This window comes from Channa argus, chromosome 6 (assembly GCF_033026475.1).
Source record: "Channa argus isolate prfri chromosome 6, Channa argus male v1.0, whole genome shotgun sequence".
NCBI lineage: Eukaryota > Metazoa > Chordata > Actinopteri > Anabantiformes > Channidae > Channa > Channa argus.
In genome coordinates, this window is record NC_090202.1 from 21,148,107 (window position 1) to 21,167,064 (window position 18,958).

General features: G+C 38.7%; 1 protein-coding gene across 3 annotated transcripts in view; it reads right to left on the reverse strand.

The window, feature by feature from the left end:
* LOC137128758 (unconventional myosin-Ic-like) overlaps nt 1–18,958 on the reverse strand; it is a 49,889-nt gene that overhangs the window by 16,818 nt on the left and 14,113 nt on the right. For 2 of the 3 annotated variants that reach the window (XM_067507248.1, XM_067507250.1), the window contains 4 exons: nt 4,317–4,472; nt 3,665–3,780; nt 1,115–1,313; nt 67–147 (listed from right to left, as the gene is read on the reverse strand). In XM_067507248.1, the coding sequence (XP_067363349.1) occupies nt 67–147; nt 1,115–1,313; nt 3,665–3,780; nt 4,317–4,472 (552 nt within the window). Of the gene's footprint in view, nt 1–66; nt 148–1,114; nt 1,314–3,664; nt 3,781–4,316; nt 4,473–10,000; nt 10,150–18,958 lie in introns of those variants that run through there. The other variant, XM_067507249.1, reaches the window with a different exon arrangement.

Here is an 18,958-nt window from a genome sequence, read left to right on the forward strand (position 1 = left end):
ATTCAGTACTTGTCCAACATTTAGGTTTCTCCTAAAAAAATAAATGTTTGACAGTGTCCTGCTCACCTTGAAATCAAACTGAATGTCCATGTACTTGCCAAAGCGACTTGAGTTGTCGTTGCGCAATGTCTTGGCATTGCCAAAGGCCTGAAGAGAAGAAAGAGGGGGGTGAAGAGGCAATAAAAAAGGAGAGGGGTCATGATTGAGGAATAGGTGTCACACTTGCACAGATCACAAGACAATATACAATACATCTGGAAAGCATCTGGCTGAGACATGCTGGACATCAAAACTAGAGCTTCTGTAACTCTCACACATCACTACAGCCAACACTGGTTGTCAGACAAGCAAAGAAACAATTGCCAATCTATTATATCCGGTATTGTTATGAGCGAGAAATGTTCCTGATGGTGTATATGTGTATGTGTTTGGCTTTTGTAAGGCCAATAACACTGAATTTGGAAAACATTTACATCTAGATGATAATTATATCACATTCAAACAACACTATCATACAGCTACTCCCCCTCCTAGAATTGTAAAATTATTCAGTTTTAGTGTTTTTTTATGAGTTATTCAAATGCTTCAATAAAATCAGCATAATCAAATAAAGCACATAATATCTATCCCAGTGAAAGTAAAAAATACAGCCTCAAGGCTCCACAATCAAACCCCAGTGAGTCAAAAGATGCTAACAGACTTGTTCTTGGAAAATAAATCAATAACTGTCACTAATCTTTATTTAATAACTGGGCTGGCCTTGTCTTTGTCCTGTTTAATCTCACTGTTGGCAAGTCAAATCATAGCAAAGCATTCCACTTTATCAGTATTGAGCGGATGATGTTCATGCTGCTCTCATTATAATAACCTGCTCTAAAAGAAAAATTTTCTAAATGATAATATCACATTCATTACTTAGATTGGATTTAAAATAATAATTTTCTTAACCGTCTTCAAATATTGCTGACAGGTTTATGTAAAGAAAAAGCCACATTCGTCAGCACTACAACCCTGTATTTGGGATGAGCACACATTTCTGTCACTCAACACCTATTCAGCTACGCAGTGTGGTCCAAAGATGAGGCCTGATAAAGGACCTGACGTGGGGTCTCACCTCCAGCACAGGGTTAGACTGCAGCAGACGGTCTTTGATGGTCTGCACATGCTCACTGGCTGGACAGGTGACAGCATAGTACTGCAAAATCTTCTTGGATGCCTCCGTCTTCCCAGCTCCACTCTCCCCAGAGATCAGGATGCACTGGTCCTTCCTCTCTGTCCTCATGGAACGGTACGAGTTGTCTGCCACTGCATAGCTGAAGACGCAAAAGGAAAGACACAGTCAGGTAGGTTGTCGGCAGGCAGAGTTACAGAAAAACATTTAACAAAGTGTGTTTGAAGCTAATGGTTACAGTAGACTAAAACCTAAAACAACCATGCAGTTAATTACATACACCTTCACACTTCATATTAGATACTCAGGTAAAGACTCTAATTAAAGTTATCCAGTGGTGCAGTACTGTTGGGAACACTACCAAACATTGTGCGAACATTGCACTGGCTGGATATGAATAAAACAATAACTCAAATTAAAGGTTTCTGCTGCGTTGAACCATTAATACCTAAATAGCCTTTTAGTGGCCTTGTTGTTGTGCCAGCACAACACGCATCTATGATAAAATTGGCCAAAAAGTTGATGTGGCAAACAGATTCACATTGAGCTGACATGAAGCAACATTAGCATCTATTTAAATGGGTTTCTGGCTACACAAATGGTTACGGTAAGTTAATGTGAGTTTGTTCAATAAAAACAACTCTTGTAAGTTCAAAGAGACTAAACCAAATCAGTATTATTATGTGCTGTTAAACACGTATACAGTGAAAGATGCTAAAATGCTCAGTGGAGATGAGAGAAACTGTTTTCAATTTGCACATTTAATCCAGAATTACTTGAATGTATACAAAAAAATTAAATATTCAATCACTTTAGTTAAAACAGGCTTGTAATGCTTTTACTATTTTTATAAGTTCATGATGACAATGCTCTGTTTAAAATATTTATCAGTTAGAAGCTTTTGGAAAACCTATGTCTGGAATGTAACATATGATAAGAGCTCATACTGTGTGAACATAGAAAGATACTGGACAACCAGCATAAATCATAATGTCCACAATCGAGTGCAGCCTGCTGTAATTACAGTATCATTTTTTAGCCCTGTGCTTCTATCAGCATTGCTATGTTGTTTCAGCTGTTTGGACCCATTTCTGACACCAGAAGAATTTCTGGAAGATAAAAACGGCAGCTTAGCTGTAGCTCTGTTGCAGTGTGTGAGTGATCCATGTGTGTGATAATGGGTCGAGCTGGGGGCTAGGGTCAGGTTCAGGCCAGAGGAATTCCCTCCTAGGGGAGAATACCTCTTGCCTGGTACCATCATATGCTTACTTGTCTTTCCATCTCTTCCTCCTGTTTTTACTTACTAGCCACCCACCACACTATACCACATCCTTTTTTCCACTCAGGGAGAGAGAGCAAATGTAGGCAAATACTGTGGTCAAGTGTTAAGAGAAAAAAAGACTACCATAAGCTAGAGAGAAGGAGCTAGTGAGACAGTGTAAAATGTTTTGATGATGCCAACGTCAATGGCTTTCGGGCTTGTCCCTTTCAGAGGTTGCCACATCCTCAGCATGTTGATCTGGCATGCGTTTTTACGTCAGATGCCCTTCCTGCCACAACCCTCCCATTTTCTCGCAGCTCGGGACAAGGACCAATGTGGCCCTTGGTGGCTGGGGAGGGCCACACTTGGTGGGTTGGGATTCGATCCCACGGCCTTTGCATCCCAACCCGATGCTCTACCACTGAGTCACCAGTCCCGCTCGATCATGTCACAGTAAGTATCTATAATGCATTCAATTGTTCTGAAGCTGACCTATGCAGTCTGGAAATATTTAACAGGAAATTCCCTGTGGCAACCTTTCAAACAAACACTCAGGTCTCAGGACATGACATATTGCAAATCATCCAGGGAAGCATTACATAGCTAGTCAGCTATGAGAGTGGCACTTTGAGAGCGCCACTTGTCATATATCCTCATGCACTTTAATATCTGTAATAAAACTTAGAACTCAGGTAGAACTATTATTTAATGAGGGGAAAAAAAAAACTTTCCCCCCCTCATTAAATAACTTTTCAAAAAGGTTTCAACAGGGTCCCTCTTTAAGGGAGTAGGAACAAGTGCATGGGAATGCAAAATGCTGTCCGAATGATATAACTGACTTGGCGGTCTATCAGAAACATATGGTCCACCTGCAAAAGCATGGTACTGAAACACAATGAATCATTCTCCCAGCTTTCAGAAAGAGATTTACAGTTCTGCTTTAGATTCTTAACCATCACACACTACCATGAAGGTGGTGTCTTACAGGTCTCAAAATAACTGTCTACCATTGTAATGACCCTAAATATACAGCTTGAGTCACATAGAACTGGGGCGGGCGGGGGGGGGAGAACTTGTAATAGATGCTATGGCCCCCACAGAACACCAATCACATCAGAGTTAGTAAGTACTTGTATATGTTTCAATGTTCTCATGAAGAATCAACTGTTGAAAAAGTAAAGCTAATAAAGCATAGCTGAGATACATGAAGTGAGGAAGGTTAATCTACTTACATGTGTGGGGAGACCTCATAGAAGTTAACCCCACGGTATCGATCCATGTGGTTCTTGGTGTAGATCTCCAGGTCTTTGTATGGGTTCACTGACACCAACACTGAGCCAATGTATGTCTGAACATGAAGGAAACACAGAGTTATATTACATGACAAAGACTTTTTACTGTATCAGTGTATTCACATCTACTTTTAGGAGTAATTATTTAAAACATAGGTCTCAGTCCCCATCCAGGTGAATCATTATACTGTTTATTGGAATGAAAGTACAGCATTACCCTGATCATCAAAATGGACAAATGTAAATTTATCAGTTTTGTGCCACAATGTTTTTAACTTACACAAGACAGTTTTCCATAAAACAAAAAACACCTGACTAAATACAAACATTGGACCCCAACTGATATTATTATTGTACTGTATATGTCAGCAGTTTTGATAACCAAGGACAGTGATAGAAAGAAAAAAGAATATGTTGGAGGTAAATTACAGTAGGAGCTAAGCACTGACAATTTTAAAATATTCACCTTCATTTTTATGCATTTATTTAAATATAAAAACTAGTTTACTAGTATCGATACCAGTGTTAAAAATCCATCATCATTTGGCATCCGATACATACACATGCATGCACATACACACACGGCACTCACATAGATTAGGTTCTCTTTGAAGCGCTTGCGCAGGTTTTCTATGAAGGCGGCCTCGCTGGTGTAGTTCTCCAGCAGGACAAAGTCCTGCACGCCTACACGGTCTCTGGCTGTCAGGGCTGACTCCATCATAGCCCGGACCCCGTCACTAGAGACCACCTAGAGAAGGACAAAGTGGCAGGAGGTGAAGTTAGTGATGGAATATAACATCATAACATAACACACAGATAATCCATCCTCATTAGAGTAAAAAGAATCACAGGACTTAAGGTAATCAGGGCAAAAATCTAAATCGTAAATCGATGCTGCACCACCTATGAAAAGTAGAAGCACTGTTTAACACCCCACCAATATGAGACCCTGAGTAGTACATGTTCATGAATGCCATAAAGATTTATTTTGAATTCCCTATATCAAAATATCTCTCTATTTTTACTGAAAACGCCTCCAGATGACATTAATTGGAGGAATCATTGGTTCAGGTCACACTGCTCACACTATGGAGTTTGTAATCAACCTGCTTTTCCAGAGCTCCTGCAGATTACATCATCTGAACTCCTAATGATGAAAAACTCCTCCAGTTGATGTCGTTAGGAGGAGTTTTTCCAACAGAAGCAAAGAAATATTTTAAAAATAAGGAAGTCATAGAAAGCAAGTTGAAAATAGGTCAAGTTGCCGTGCGATTGGTGTTTTTAGATTGTTATTCTGTTTCTTTTCAGCTGGACCTAAAATCTGGACTACTTGACTAATCCACCTAATCTCATTTCTCATTTCATAGATTTGCTGTTTAGTCAACAAACTATCAAAAAATGTGCAATCTTGAAGTTGGTGCCATTAAACCTTTAGTTTCTTACCAAAATATATTTTGTTTGTAACATGAAAGGAAAAGCAGCAAATTTTCCGACACAAACTTTTCACAATCATAATAGCGATGAGCAAATCGATTAAGCAATTTATCTTCGCTAAATACAGGGACCTAATTATAAACTGAGATACAATTCAAAATTCATTTGTATCAAAGAAAAATCTGTTGTTAATTCTAAAAATTTCATTAAAGCCCTGTCCTGTTAACAGTCATCACATATTATAGCACTTAGAGAAAATTGTAAATCCACCCTCACAGCCACTCACAGACGTCACATTCATTCAGAAACATACGATAAAACAAGTGAGATTTTATGTTTCTACATTGTCCAACACTTTCTTTGAACCAACCCTAAGGGATCTCGCCACCTGTTAAAAAATGATACAAAGCCAAGCCAAGATGTGACTAAAATGAGTTATCACTTCAAAGAAAGTGCAACAAACCGCACCCAGGGTGCACGCATTTAAAAATGTACAACACACATTTTGGGTAGGAAGTGAAGTTAAATTGCAACACTTACAAGTTTAAGCTCATCAAAACCTTTGCCCAGGAAGCCATTTTCTAAAATACAGGTTTGGGTTTTGCGCAGGAGACTGCGAATGTTACCCACATCCATGTTTACGATGAACTGAGCTGGACAGAACTAAAACCAACAGAAGTTGGAAGGTAGAGACAGGGACAGTGAGCAAAGAGACACACACAAGGTACAAGTTACAGCAGGTGTTGTTGTTGTGTTATGCAGTACAGCAGTCTTCATCCCTCAGGAGAAGAGATGGATGGAGGAAGAAAGAGAAGAGAAAGCTTGAGGGAGGATAGAAGATATTAATTAGAGCTGAGTGAGAAATGAGAGACAAATACATGTGAAAGAAAGGAGAAAAATAAGCGAAGAGGGAGGAGATGATGAATGCTGGGTTATGATTCCAATCCTGCTCCATTTAAACTGTGGAAAGTTAACAATACTCCCTGAAATTCCTCACAACAGAGCCCATTAAATCGCTGTGAAACAGGCATGGACAGATGCACATGTATACACACACGCACAACACCTTTATCGGATTCCACACAAGTATGCATGAATATGTTTGATCCTGTCTTTCAAAGCAGAGCTGCAGTGTGGACATTGGTGTGTGACATTAGTGTATGGAAAGGTGTTGGCACAACTGAAAGATGCGGAAGGTGCAGGGTATGATACAATTCATGATGAATGATTGCATTTAACAATACTATAACTAAGATTTTTTAAAATCAAAAACTATGTTAGATATAATTTCAATATGTTAGAATAGAAGTACAAGGACAACCAGTAGCTTTTGAATGTACTGTCAGTTTGTTGGCAAGTGTTTACGTGCGAGTTCCTAAATGTGGTAACTCAATCGCATACATCCCTGCCTCTCTCACCCCTGGATGACATGACCTTTTGTTTCACACATCTCATCAGAAAGCAGAGAGACTGCAGCTGTGAGTGCAATTGAGTGAACCCTGAGAGCTGAGTGGGTGACTAACATTCTTTGGTATCAGTCATCAGATTTTGACCTCTCAACACTTTCTGCACTTGTCTGTACAGTTATTCAAACTATTATTGCTCATGCTAACTAACAACTTATCTTTCCTAATTAAAATATGCTGCTGTTGCTGCAACTAGTAACATGAAACATATGATTTTCTGTGTAGCAGAGGAAACAATATCCTGGCAAACAATATCCAGACAGCAGGTGTTTAGACAAACGTTTAAGAATTAATCATCTGGGAACAGGTTAAATCACTGTTAGGAGCAGCAGAGCTAACTTTCATTTACATTAAGGTTTCACTGTTTATTGCCTTAAAAAAATATTATGGCATCTGAGAGTAAGGAAACTGGAGTCTAACTTCCCTTCTCTATACACTTAATCTTTCACTTTTCCTCTTTGCTTCAGTCTCAAGGCTTCTCTGTATTACTTCATTGTTTTCCAGTAGTGCTTTCACTGTTTAGCTTTCCTGCATGTAATGCCGCACACCGGGCCCCCGCCCTGTCTGAGGAACACACCAAGTATGTGCCAAACTGGTTCCAACATGGCATCATGTTTTCCAAACCGTGCACAGCAAACAAGGCCACTTGGAACCAGGTTAGCAGGAAGAGACCTGAAGCGGTATTAAGACGTGCACCTCTGCTAGTTTTTGATCTGTACAGGTTTTTTAAGACCTGGTCGAACAAAGCAGAAGTTTTACTTTGCAGAATGCAAAAGATTTGCAGAGCTGATAGCACGGCTGTATACAGGTTTTAAATGTTCTTTAATTTGAGGCATATCTTTAATGTCTATTGTACCAATTCTTAATAGTTTCACATTTCTAGACCTTTAAACGACATATTAAACACGTGACCAGATCAGAGAAGCAGAGGAAGGGGGAGAAAGCAATGGGATTTGATCATCCAGCCATAGTGTGAACAATAGCCATTCTTTACTTGGCCTTTAGCCTGCTCTGGGAGGGCTCACAGAGCTCCGATGTCACTCTGTTTATGTAAACCTCATCTAACCTGCTGCTCTCAGCGCACCATATAGTTCTCTTGATGGAAGCACAGATTATCAGTGATGAGAAATTTAAGACATCACTGCTTATCTAAACCTGCATAACCAGGTCTGATTTAGCAGCATTTCCACTTCACTGGCTTGTTTGTGTTGGCCTCTTCTGCTTCACAGCTGCTTTACCATTGGTGATTATACTGAGCACTTACTATACAGTATGTATGATCACACTTTTTGTGTAAAGTTGGTGGTGTGCCCTAAGAAACTCCATTTACCTATAGATACAATTTAAGAACAAATACGTCTAATTTCTGACATCATACAGATACAGAAATAACTGGAGTCTTACATAAGCATTTAGTATGTCATCTCAGAATAGATGTGATTCAAACAAATCAGGGACAAGAGAGCTAAGACCAACTAGAGTTAAATATTTGTTTATGTTAACGTTCCAGGTCAAATATGCAAAAAGGACGACATTTAAAGGACAGTCCGGTTTTTGAAAAAAAAAAAAAAAAAATACATCATCTGAAACAGTAAGTTTCAGATGATTTGTGGCAGTTCTGTAACAACAACCAAATGAATGTGGTACTGAGCCATTAAGCAAAGAAATACTGATTCATTTTTCAAACATGAAGGATGTAACAATATAGTAATATATATAATAATGAGAGATTCAGTTGGTTTTGATGGAACCACAGGTTTTATAAAACAAGGAAGTGAGCAGCTAATCATTACAAATACCTTAATGAACAGCTTTCCTATAAATCAGACTCTGACTTTCTTTGAGATTTAAAGCAAATTAAACACACCAGACACATTAAAGATATAACTAATTGGAGGTGAGCTACAATCTGTCACTGTACATGTTGCCGGTGAAAACAAAAGCAGATGACGTTCTATATCAATAGCAAAGCAATTCCTTATTTCACACCTACATAGAATCCAAGATTTGTTCGATTATGGTTTCTATGGCAGCATCCTCAAGCAGTGAGCATGTTAATTTCTTCCATGTGCAGAGCTGTCAGACTAGTGGGATGGGCCGAATCTCCAAAAGGGTGCAGGCACAAATTTGCCTATTTAAAAACATATGGGCTAAGAAACAGTGGCAGTTTGGACTAACTATATCCAACAAGGGCCCACTCTAGTCCTAAACAAGTCACTACATTTGTATCAGCTCCAAGGATGGCACTCCAGTTTATCTTACAATGGAATTTCAATTCAGAAGCAGGGGAGGGGGAAGGGAGCAAGTCAAAAGGAAAACTTTTTTATTATGGAATAATTTAAAACTATCATTTTGTGTCACAGTTGACAGCCAACCAATTGAGACTGCCTACAGTATCCAAAGTGCAACAGTGATACATTTCATGTTACTACAGGCAGACTGAAAAGCTCCAACTAGAACAAGACATGTCATTCATGTTTATTAGACAGGCAGCTGAGTTTTATCTTCTTTCACTCAGTCTTTGTACCTTGTGCTAGTTTAACTTAAGTTTACCTTTCCAATTTATAAGTCTTCCCACAAATTAGTTCAAAGAATTACATTTAGATATTCAGGTTTACTTTCAAACTTCATTGCATTTTAGTTTTCATGCAGTCTAGAAAATAGAGCCTGACAGATAAACTACCTATTTAACTGAAGTCAGATGCCCTGCAGGCAGTAATGACAATTGTGTCAAGAATCTCTCTGCATTGTGCTATCCTGACAAATCTGTCAGGGCAGTCGTCCACACAAACCCCTGTAGAATCAGAGAAGACTTGTAAAATTGATCAAAATGTCATGGGGCACAACACAAGCTTAACAACAGGAGCAGATGGTGTTCATTACCAGTAAGAGAAAGTACATGCAGCACCAAAAAGGAACCATCATGATCACTGATACATCAACACAAAGTGTTTTCATTAACACGCCTATGGCCACACAACACCACAATGTGACTGCCTCACCCTGGGGCAGTGCAAATAGATATAACATTGATATGACAAATGCATAGTCACGGTGTAGAAGGATTGCAATCAAGGAAGATATTCACTGAAAAACAGTACCTCTGAGAAAAGCACATAGGTTAAAAAAAAAAAACCTGCAACACTGCAGGCTGTTTTGGCTCTGCCTTTAACCTGTCTACTTCTCACCTGTGTCCTTGAAGCACAAGAACGCACTGGAGAAAGTCTTACACAATTTGAAGTGCACTGTAGGTAATCATTTCTATCAAGGCAGCTTCTAAAAACTCTTCCAAAACAATAATCTTGACTTCAAAAGCCTGAGCAAAAGTAAACCATCCCACGTTCTGACTGACTTTTCTGGGGGGTGTGCATCTTACCAGAGGTCTGTACTTCATGCTTCCTGCTCTGCTCTCCAGTGATTTGAATGTGGCTTTTCCTTTACACCGCCCCAATAGTCCAGCGATAAGAATGTGGCCTCCAACACTGCGTCACGACCACTATTTTGCAGTTTTTTTTTTTTTAGAAGCTCACCCCTCTGTCCTGAGAACCAGCTGCCATAGCTTCTCCTCTTACTGCTGCTCACACACACACACACCTCACTCTCTCTCTTGCTTGCCACTCGTTCTCACACATTTATTTTCTCTCCCTCCTTCCCTCCAAAGGAAACAGTCCCTGTGTTAGGTGACACATATATGCAACCCCCTTCCTTCCCTCCCTCTTTGTCTGTGCTTCTTTCCCCTGTTATCCTTTCCTAAATCCAACTGACACTGCTAATATAAAGACTTACCTTTTGCTGGCTCAAAAGGTAAGTAAAAAGTGAGAGGGTAATAAAAGGCTGACACATCTGGACCTACCATCTCAACGGAGAACCAAAGATGTGAAAGGAGAAATGTTTCTCAATGCCAAAGAGATGAAAAGCCTTTGTGCTTCCAAGCAAGGTTGTGTGAGTAAAGGAAACTCTTAGGTAGTAAATGCAGCATGGGCCATTAAATAATGAGCTATTTCAACCAGAAGAGTTTCCCTTTCCTTTCCCTCCTTCTGCTTTTCTTCTACTTCATTCCCTGCTTCCCCTCTCTGAGAATTACAATCTTAAGCAGAACCGTGACTGAGACCCGACAATCCCACTTTAAAACATCTAGCAGTCACACATACTGTATTACAGTCCAATCCATATATGTTGTATACAGTGACGCAGGCATGCATGCAGAAAAACCATCATTACTCGAAAAATAATTATTAACTTCATTATTTTTACAGGCACTGAAATTGCTGCATATCAAAGGCCTCAGCAGCTTAATTCATCTGCTTGTTAACAATAATAACATCTGACATCTTACAAGGAAAGCGTGTGTGTTTCTGAGAACAAAGAGGAAGACATGTTTCTACTACAGTTGCTGAACTGATGCTAAGACAGTAATGGGCCTGATGGTGATGTGTTTGAAGGCAGAGCCAATTTTTAATTAGCTTACAGACAAACTCAGGTTTAACTGAGGTGAGAACATTATTTTTAAATTGGGGGACCCAACTCATGCCAACAATTTTTAATTTTGGAAAATAATTTACTTCCTTTACAGTAGCTAGATAAGATCAATGCCACATTAAATAGTCTGTTATAAGTTTATGAAGCTAAACAAGGGGATGGTTAGGGGGATGGAAGATTATGCTCCACTGCACAGAGGTCTCAATCACTATAAGCATCAAACAAGCACAACTACTTACAAAGAGGTAGGAGCACTTTGACAGCTATGCAGATGCCATGTCATTCTATAAAACATTTATTACTAACATGCTTTATTTGGAGCTGAAAGAGCAAAACAAATTACACTGTATAATAAAGCCTCCACTGAAACCAGCAGATAATTATTTCACTGTAAAAAAAGAAAAATCAAGACGAATGATTGCAGTGCATATGGTTTTAATGTTCATATGGGCAAATTAAAAATAAATAAATAAATAAATAAAGATGCATAAAAATAAAAATAGGAATGAGGTATAAACTATATGAAATAGGTTTATGGACAAATGTGAAACCAAAGAACATTTCTTCAGACATGAAAGAGCCCTTGGAGTTCCTGATGCTGGACAAAGAGGAACAGTTAAGTCTGTAGTGCTACAAACTCCATCTTCAAAGAGCAGAGCAGCAGCAGGAATTCCAGGTTTTATAGGCCTCATTAAGATGACTCACCTCTTTCCTGGAGATCTAAGACAATAAGCCAATAAATTTAAAGAAACTGAAATTAGGGCAAATAAGCTGATGGAAAAGTAGAGATGCTGTAAATGAGGAAAGAATGTAAAAGTACAGAAAATCATTACTGGTGAAGAGTGAATAGGCGGGGGGAGGGCGAATTACTCCTCTTTCAGAAATCTGAACCGCTGTCACCTCCCTCATCATCTCCAAGTCTCAGTGCCTGAGCAGTCTTGGCCCACGTCATTCTATTCATTCATTCTTATGCTTTTACATTTAGGAAGAAGAAATGTGTCAGGGGTCTTTCAGTTAGCACAAAGGCTTCTAGATAACCTGGTAATCTGTGTTTTTATTTAACACAGATTGCCAAGTGATGTACCAAGTAATGACAAATTATTACAAGTGGACAGCTATGGCAGCAAAAATGCCCTATGTTCTATCAAACTCTGAGAGCAGGTGAAATTTCCAAATTTCCATTTGTTGCCAAGGAGAACTGCAGAGACAATAAAGGAGAAAAGATACTCAACACAACTCAGGGCAAACCGACTCTCTGCTCCATGGTGCCCTCTACTGGTCACAATCACCTACAAGAAGCTTAAAGTTATTACAGTAGGTTTAAGTGGAGGCAAACATCAACCTATCTCCATCACTGTCTTTCTGTTTGCTCAGAGGGAGCAAGACACACTTTGTACAGGACTCAGTGGTCTCTGTCTTAGAGACTAATTATCCTCGAACCTTGATCCCCCCCCCCCATTTCTCCTCACTCTCTTATCTTTGCCAATATGTTCAGAAACCCTGCTGCAGGAATCTGAGTAATGGTTTCCATAAACATTCTCTCCTTCAATACATTGCCCGGACAGCAGGAAACGGGCAGATACTGCACAAGCTAAAGGGCTACAGCTGTTAACCAACATACCAACTAGCTCTACTCATTTATGCTAATGTCCCTGGATGAAGGTGAGTTCTATCAAGTGTGAGACTGGAAAGGTGTGTGCCTAAATGCATGTCCCTGCATGCTCATGCTGAGGCAGCATTTTTGTGCTGAGTAGGAGGGAGGAGGGCTTGTATCTGACCACCAATATTTCATTCAGCTGTCAGATGTTAACCCTCTCTTATCTACTTACACTTCCATTCAAAGCTAACTCATTAAGTTGTAGTAGACACAAAAAAGATTGCAACAAATGCACTGAAAGAATGTGGCTATATATATATTACAGGATAACAGATTATTATCAGCCTAATGACTCACTGGCACCGGACATAGCATGTGTCTCCACTCCCACATCAGGTCTTACACACACTAGCTGCAGACAATACACATATTCAAGCTGTGTTTTAGGACTTTGAAGTTATAAATGGTATGATATAACTGTATTATGAGGGGCATAAAGCCATGGAAACAATACAAACCTTGTTTCATATCTGCCATATGGCTAGCAGTAGAGCTTTTCAACTACAGCCTCTGATGTTTAAGGCAAGCTTTTGGCCAGCAGGGCCAAAGCCAGCATATCAAACACACACACGCACACGCACACAGGAAAAAGGATAAAATTAAACATCATGTTGTTTAGATTCAGAGTAGAGAGAAGAGGAGAAAAAAAAAAACACCAACAACTTTTAAGGAGGAGCATGTGCTTTTGACTCTGTGGGAAATTATAAATGGGAACTTTGCTTTCTCTTCTGCTCCCCTCCCCTAAATTCTTGTTTCCTTTCTCACTTCCTCTTTAGAAAAGTTAGCTCACAATAATCTGGGGATACATATTTATAAACATTTTCAACTCCCACTCCATTGCACTTAAAATCAACAAAATAAGGTTTGGGAGGGTGTTGTCATGTAACACATCTGCACACACATCTGTCATGTTTATTAGAAGCTCATACCAAACTCCACTGGTAACGACCTTGCCGTCTTATAGCACTAGCCAGCACAGATATAGAATGTGTCATGTTGAAATGTGTAATCTTTTTCAAACATTACTTCATGCTATCTTGTTTTGGCTCATTAATTCATTGTTTGGTTGGGAAGCTAAGAGGTAATTCAACTAAAGTTGAACTAAACATAACATCTGCAGCAGCTGCTCCATGTAAACAAAAGACAACTGCTGTCACTCATGGTGGGTTGCCCTCTGGAATATCCATAAGATAGGATACCACGATTACAAGCCACCACTGAATCAATCCTCATAACATGATTCCTGGAAGCGTTACATTCAATTATGCCAAACTGCAACTACTAATAAAAACACCAAATATTGCCTAAAAGCCTGTGTCTACATGTGCAACATACAATGTCTTACAGTATTTATGCCAAACATACTGCAAATGTTAAGCTACATTTGCACTCTGTACTACTAAAGTTGCATTGAAAATTTTTTTCATAGAAGTATAGGAAGCGTTTTAATGAGAGGCCGTAACGATCTCAGCTGGTATCTTTTATGCAAAGTAAAACCATCTCTACTAGCTAATTGAGAAGTCCAAACTTCAAACACTACCTCTATGCCTGAACCTGGATGCCCTATGGAGGAAACTCATTTCAGACACTTGTATTTGCAAATTCATACTATTGGTCAGTATCCAAAGTTTACTACCATAGGGGAGGGTTGATGCGTGAACTGTAAATTAAGAACTTTGCCTTATAGCTGATCTTCTTGTTCACTTCAACGGTTAAGTACAAAGTCCAAATTACTGGTGATGCATTTGCTCAAACATAAGTTTTTGCTTACACATATAGCGATCTCTCCAAGACTTGTACACATCGAGAGCCAGAAAGGGGGGAAAAAAAATAAAAATAATCGCCATCAACCCTTTTCACTCAGGTGACAACCTTTTCCAGCTTCTCCCCGCTGGTAGATGGTACAGAACTCTGTCAAAAACACTAGACAACAGAACAGTTTAAGGCCATTAGGTCATCACATCATTACTCATTAATATCACCAGCTGGTTTCACACACCTCAAAGCTTCCTGTAGAGAATCTTATCACAAGAAGAAGTAGTAGCAGTGAATTTCATGACTGGATCCATGTTTTCTTCAAAGCATACACACATTATTCCACTGATCAACAGTTTGTGTCATTTACAAGACAAGAAATGTACAGTAGCAATGCTCTAATACCAGACGTTAAGACAATTATTGCAAGCAAGAAATATAAATGCAAACAACTAACAATCAAAAAATAATAACCATAAAAGTAATTGTAAGATAAGAAGGAATTACACAAAACAAATTTGTTAGATCTCAAGGACACATTTCATTAGGTTTAGGCCTTCAAAAATACAAATCAGTAAAAATCCAGTGAGTGTTGTTTAGGGTCTAACATTATTTTAAAGCTTTCAGGGTGAACTCTTTATAAGTGCTGAACTGTTGAATCCTACTGAGAACACCCTTCATCACAAGGTCAAAAGGTTTCATTTTCAGCCTATGCTGTAAAGGTTTCATCAGACTGGTGAATCCCAGGCATTAAGGATGCTGATATATAAAGTGAAGGGGTATGACATCAGTAATACAACAAAGGACCAGCCCTTGATGCTACATGGTAACATAATATAAAACAGTATTTGCCAAAAGGAGGATTATCCAGGAATGAACATTAATGGGAAAGCAGGCGATTGAAGGTTTTGGACAACTAAAAATACATGTGAAACACAGTCATCTAAAGTAATGGCCTCTTCACTGAATATATTCCATATGATGACCCCACCCGTCTCTCTATCAATATGCCCAAGAATAGCTTTACATGTTATATAAAACCTCACTCCCAAATAGGCAGAGGAATGCTACACTATAGCTAGCTGTCAACTAGCAGCAATATGTCAGCTCCTCTGAGTGGAGTTATATGCTATGTTGAAGGAACACACCCCAGTTTGGAGTGACTTTGACTTGTTCATTTTAGCAATTACTTAAGTGATCATCCAGTGACCTACAAAGGACAGACTGCTCTTGATGCAAATATTTATGCAAATTAAAGAAATACTAAAATAACTAAATGTTTGTAAATAAAAAGCTATAAAGCTAAGTGCAGTGTAAGTTGATCACTTGGCAACAAGTTTGTATGTGTTGTGTATCACTCTAAGAACATGAGAACCTTTTATGAACAGCAATCCCCTCCTTGTGTGTCTTTTTTTGGGGTGTGTCTATGTATTCTTATACTCTAAAAGCCCTGAGTTTCTTCCTGACACAGCACATGTTCTTTGACCGTGAAAAAGCCAGTCTTGTAGTCGGTACTAATAAAAGTCATCCCAATAGATTCAACAATAAATATTACATGAACCCTTGGCTTTTATTTGACGTAGAGTAAAACTGTCAGTGAGCTGTGAGGAAAAAAAAAAACGGATCCAGAGGCGGATCCATCTTTAACGCTCTGGCTACATGTCAGAGAACAAGTGAAATGTAAAGCGCCCTTTAAACCATTAAATGTCTGCTGTAAATCAGCATTTTTTGGTAATTGAAACATTCATGCAAACAGGATCCTGACATTAACCAGACCATTACATTTTACTCTCTCTCTCTCACACACACACATTTGTTTTACCTTTTGATCACTCTGCACATTTTTCTTGCATTATTTACACTCAAATATATACTTCAATCACACGTGAAGGACATCATCTATCACCTGCTTTAACTCAGCACCAACCTTTAACTGTGATATTACTCTGTGTGGCTCCTTACCAATATATAAAGAAATAAAATGTCAAGGAGGAATGATGGGGCGGGACCCAAAACTGGCAGAAGAAGCAAGAAACCAAAGAGGGTAAAACAAAAATATGAAAAGAAAAAATAAATTGCAGTGCAGGGCGGCTGTGATGTAAGAAAGAAAGAATGCAAGTCATGTGGGCGGCGAACAAGAGTTAGAAAACAGAGACAAGAGGACAGAAAAGAAAAAAATTGAGAAAAGAAGTATCAAGAAATAGGATGAGGTGCAGGAAGTTGGTGTCAGTGTGGAAAGTGTGTAGGTTAAGGAAGAATTAAGATATTAGGTTAGGTAAATGTGTGGGTGCGTGTTCTCTCCTTCAATTGACACAAGGGGTTTCCCAAGGGCTAAATACACTCACTCAAACTGTCCTCCAAACCACTTGGTGTGCGTCTGTCTTGCTTCCCCCATTTCTGCTGGTTTAAGTCAATCACCACAGTGTGCGCATGTGAAGATACACGAAGACTAAAGCAGCAAGCTTGAAATTAAGTGAATACAGAAAAGTGAGCTGTAGTTTTTTCTTTATTTCACACAATATATACAGCTAATATGGAGACATTACCCATCATTCACACATGCACACACCCGTGTTTCCACTGTAGCAGCACTTTGGTCTACAGGCATTTCCTCAACAGTCTAGATTCTTCCACAAAGGCATAATGCTTGTCTGAAATGGGAAAGCAGTTATGTTACAGATGAATGGAGGTTGCCTCCATACCATTTTTGCCATTAGATGGAAGGCTCAACTTACTGGCTCTTCTACAGGATTGTTCATCTAAACATTAAAAAAGTTTTTATTCCCTCATTCTGAAATGCCAAAAATCATCATCTGACATAACTAAAATGGTCAAGGCACTAATTTACCTCTCTGTATAATAAAGTACAATAACAAGCAAAATGTATTGTTAGCTGGTTGTCAGTGCCACAACTTGACAGAAAAAAAAACATACTTAGACAAGCCTTATAATAAAGTTTTTATGTCCTTTACCCTGAAATCCTTTATTGACAGCAGATTAGCAACACAAATATAGACAGGTGCCAGTGTAAACCTGAACTTTTTAAAAATATTTTTCACTGGATAGGCTGTTGAGTCATAAAAGAATGATTACTATGTTATTCAATACATGTACCCGATGTATGGAATCGTGCCTACACACAACGCAACTGACACACACTGGCAATCTTGCTTATATATCATTTAGCTTAAATATGTACAAAGTCATAGCTTTTTAAAAACAATCTTTAAATGTCTACAGCATGTGTATAAAATTGTATACAGCATTGGAGAAGATCACAACGACTAATATTGCTATATAAATATTATTATTACTGAACAAGCCGCAAGTACAATTTTACTTACTTACAGTATTCACAGTGAAGTTATAAGCCCAAATATACAGTACAGAGTAATAAATAAGTAAAAAAATAGAAATAGTACAGTAAGTTCTAACTCTATCCCCAAGTCTAACCCTTGATTTTCAGATCTTCATGAACGTTCCTTTTAGACATTGAAGTACAACACACGCTTTTCTCTCGTAGTCAACAGGGCAGGTGGGGACTTGTTGAGAAAGAACTTTAACATTGGGAAATCGCTGCCCGTCCTTCCTCCCTTTTCTAACTACAGTGCATGTTTCCCCTATATCACTTTTCTTTCATTATTTTCTTCTCCATTTTCTCCTCCCCCTCTTTATAACCAAAACACCTTATATAGAGAAATGCTTTAGCTGTAGGTTAAAACAATGGTGGTCTGTCTTTGCATCAGACTACACAGGCATATTATACTGATGCCTATGACTAGTCTGAACTTCTAACCAGTGATATTTTGGCTATTGGGCAGTGCCTTTAAATCAATCTGGTTGTGCTATTACTGTATTAGCCATTTACTGAAAACTGGGTATTCTCTGCCAAACATACGGCAGAGGATGAAGATGATACGATTTTATCTAATATCCAAAGATGTCTGTAATGCAACCTAAGTCGGGCGCCTTAAAAAAACTGCTGACATTCATAAAACATGTAATACATATTGTGGCTCTCAGATGAGTATTATTGTCTCATACTATTTTAAAAGCTTTCAATATCGGAAAAAATACCCTTCAATATGGAACACATCTGTTTTTGCTAATTCAAAACAAATGGTGGGACACTTCTCCTAAAACAGCAAATCAGCATTTCATCTGTACACATAGTATTTTCTCCACCTCTTCCTGGCCCAACAGTCTACAGTGATTAGCTGTACCAACAAAAAATCTTGCATGCGCATCTGTCAAAATAAGGCTATAGCTTAATAAAAAAATAAAAAATTTAAAAAAAAAAAGGGGGGGGGGCTTTTCTTTACTTGTTTGGTTGTGTTTTTTTGGCACACTGTACTTGCATTGTTGAATTGATGAATAATTTCTCTTCATTTGCTTGTGTTTCCTTGAGCCACTGTGTGAGATGGGGTGTATACAGTACATAAG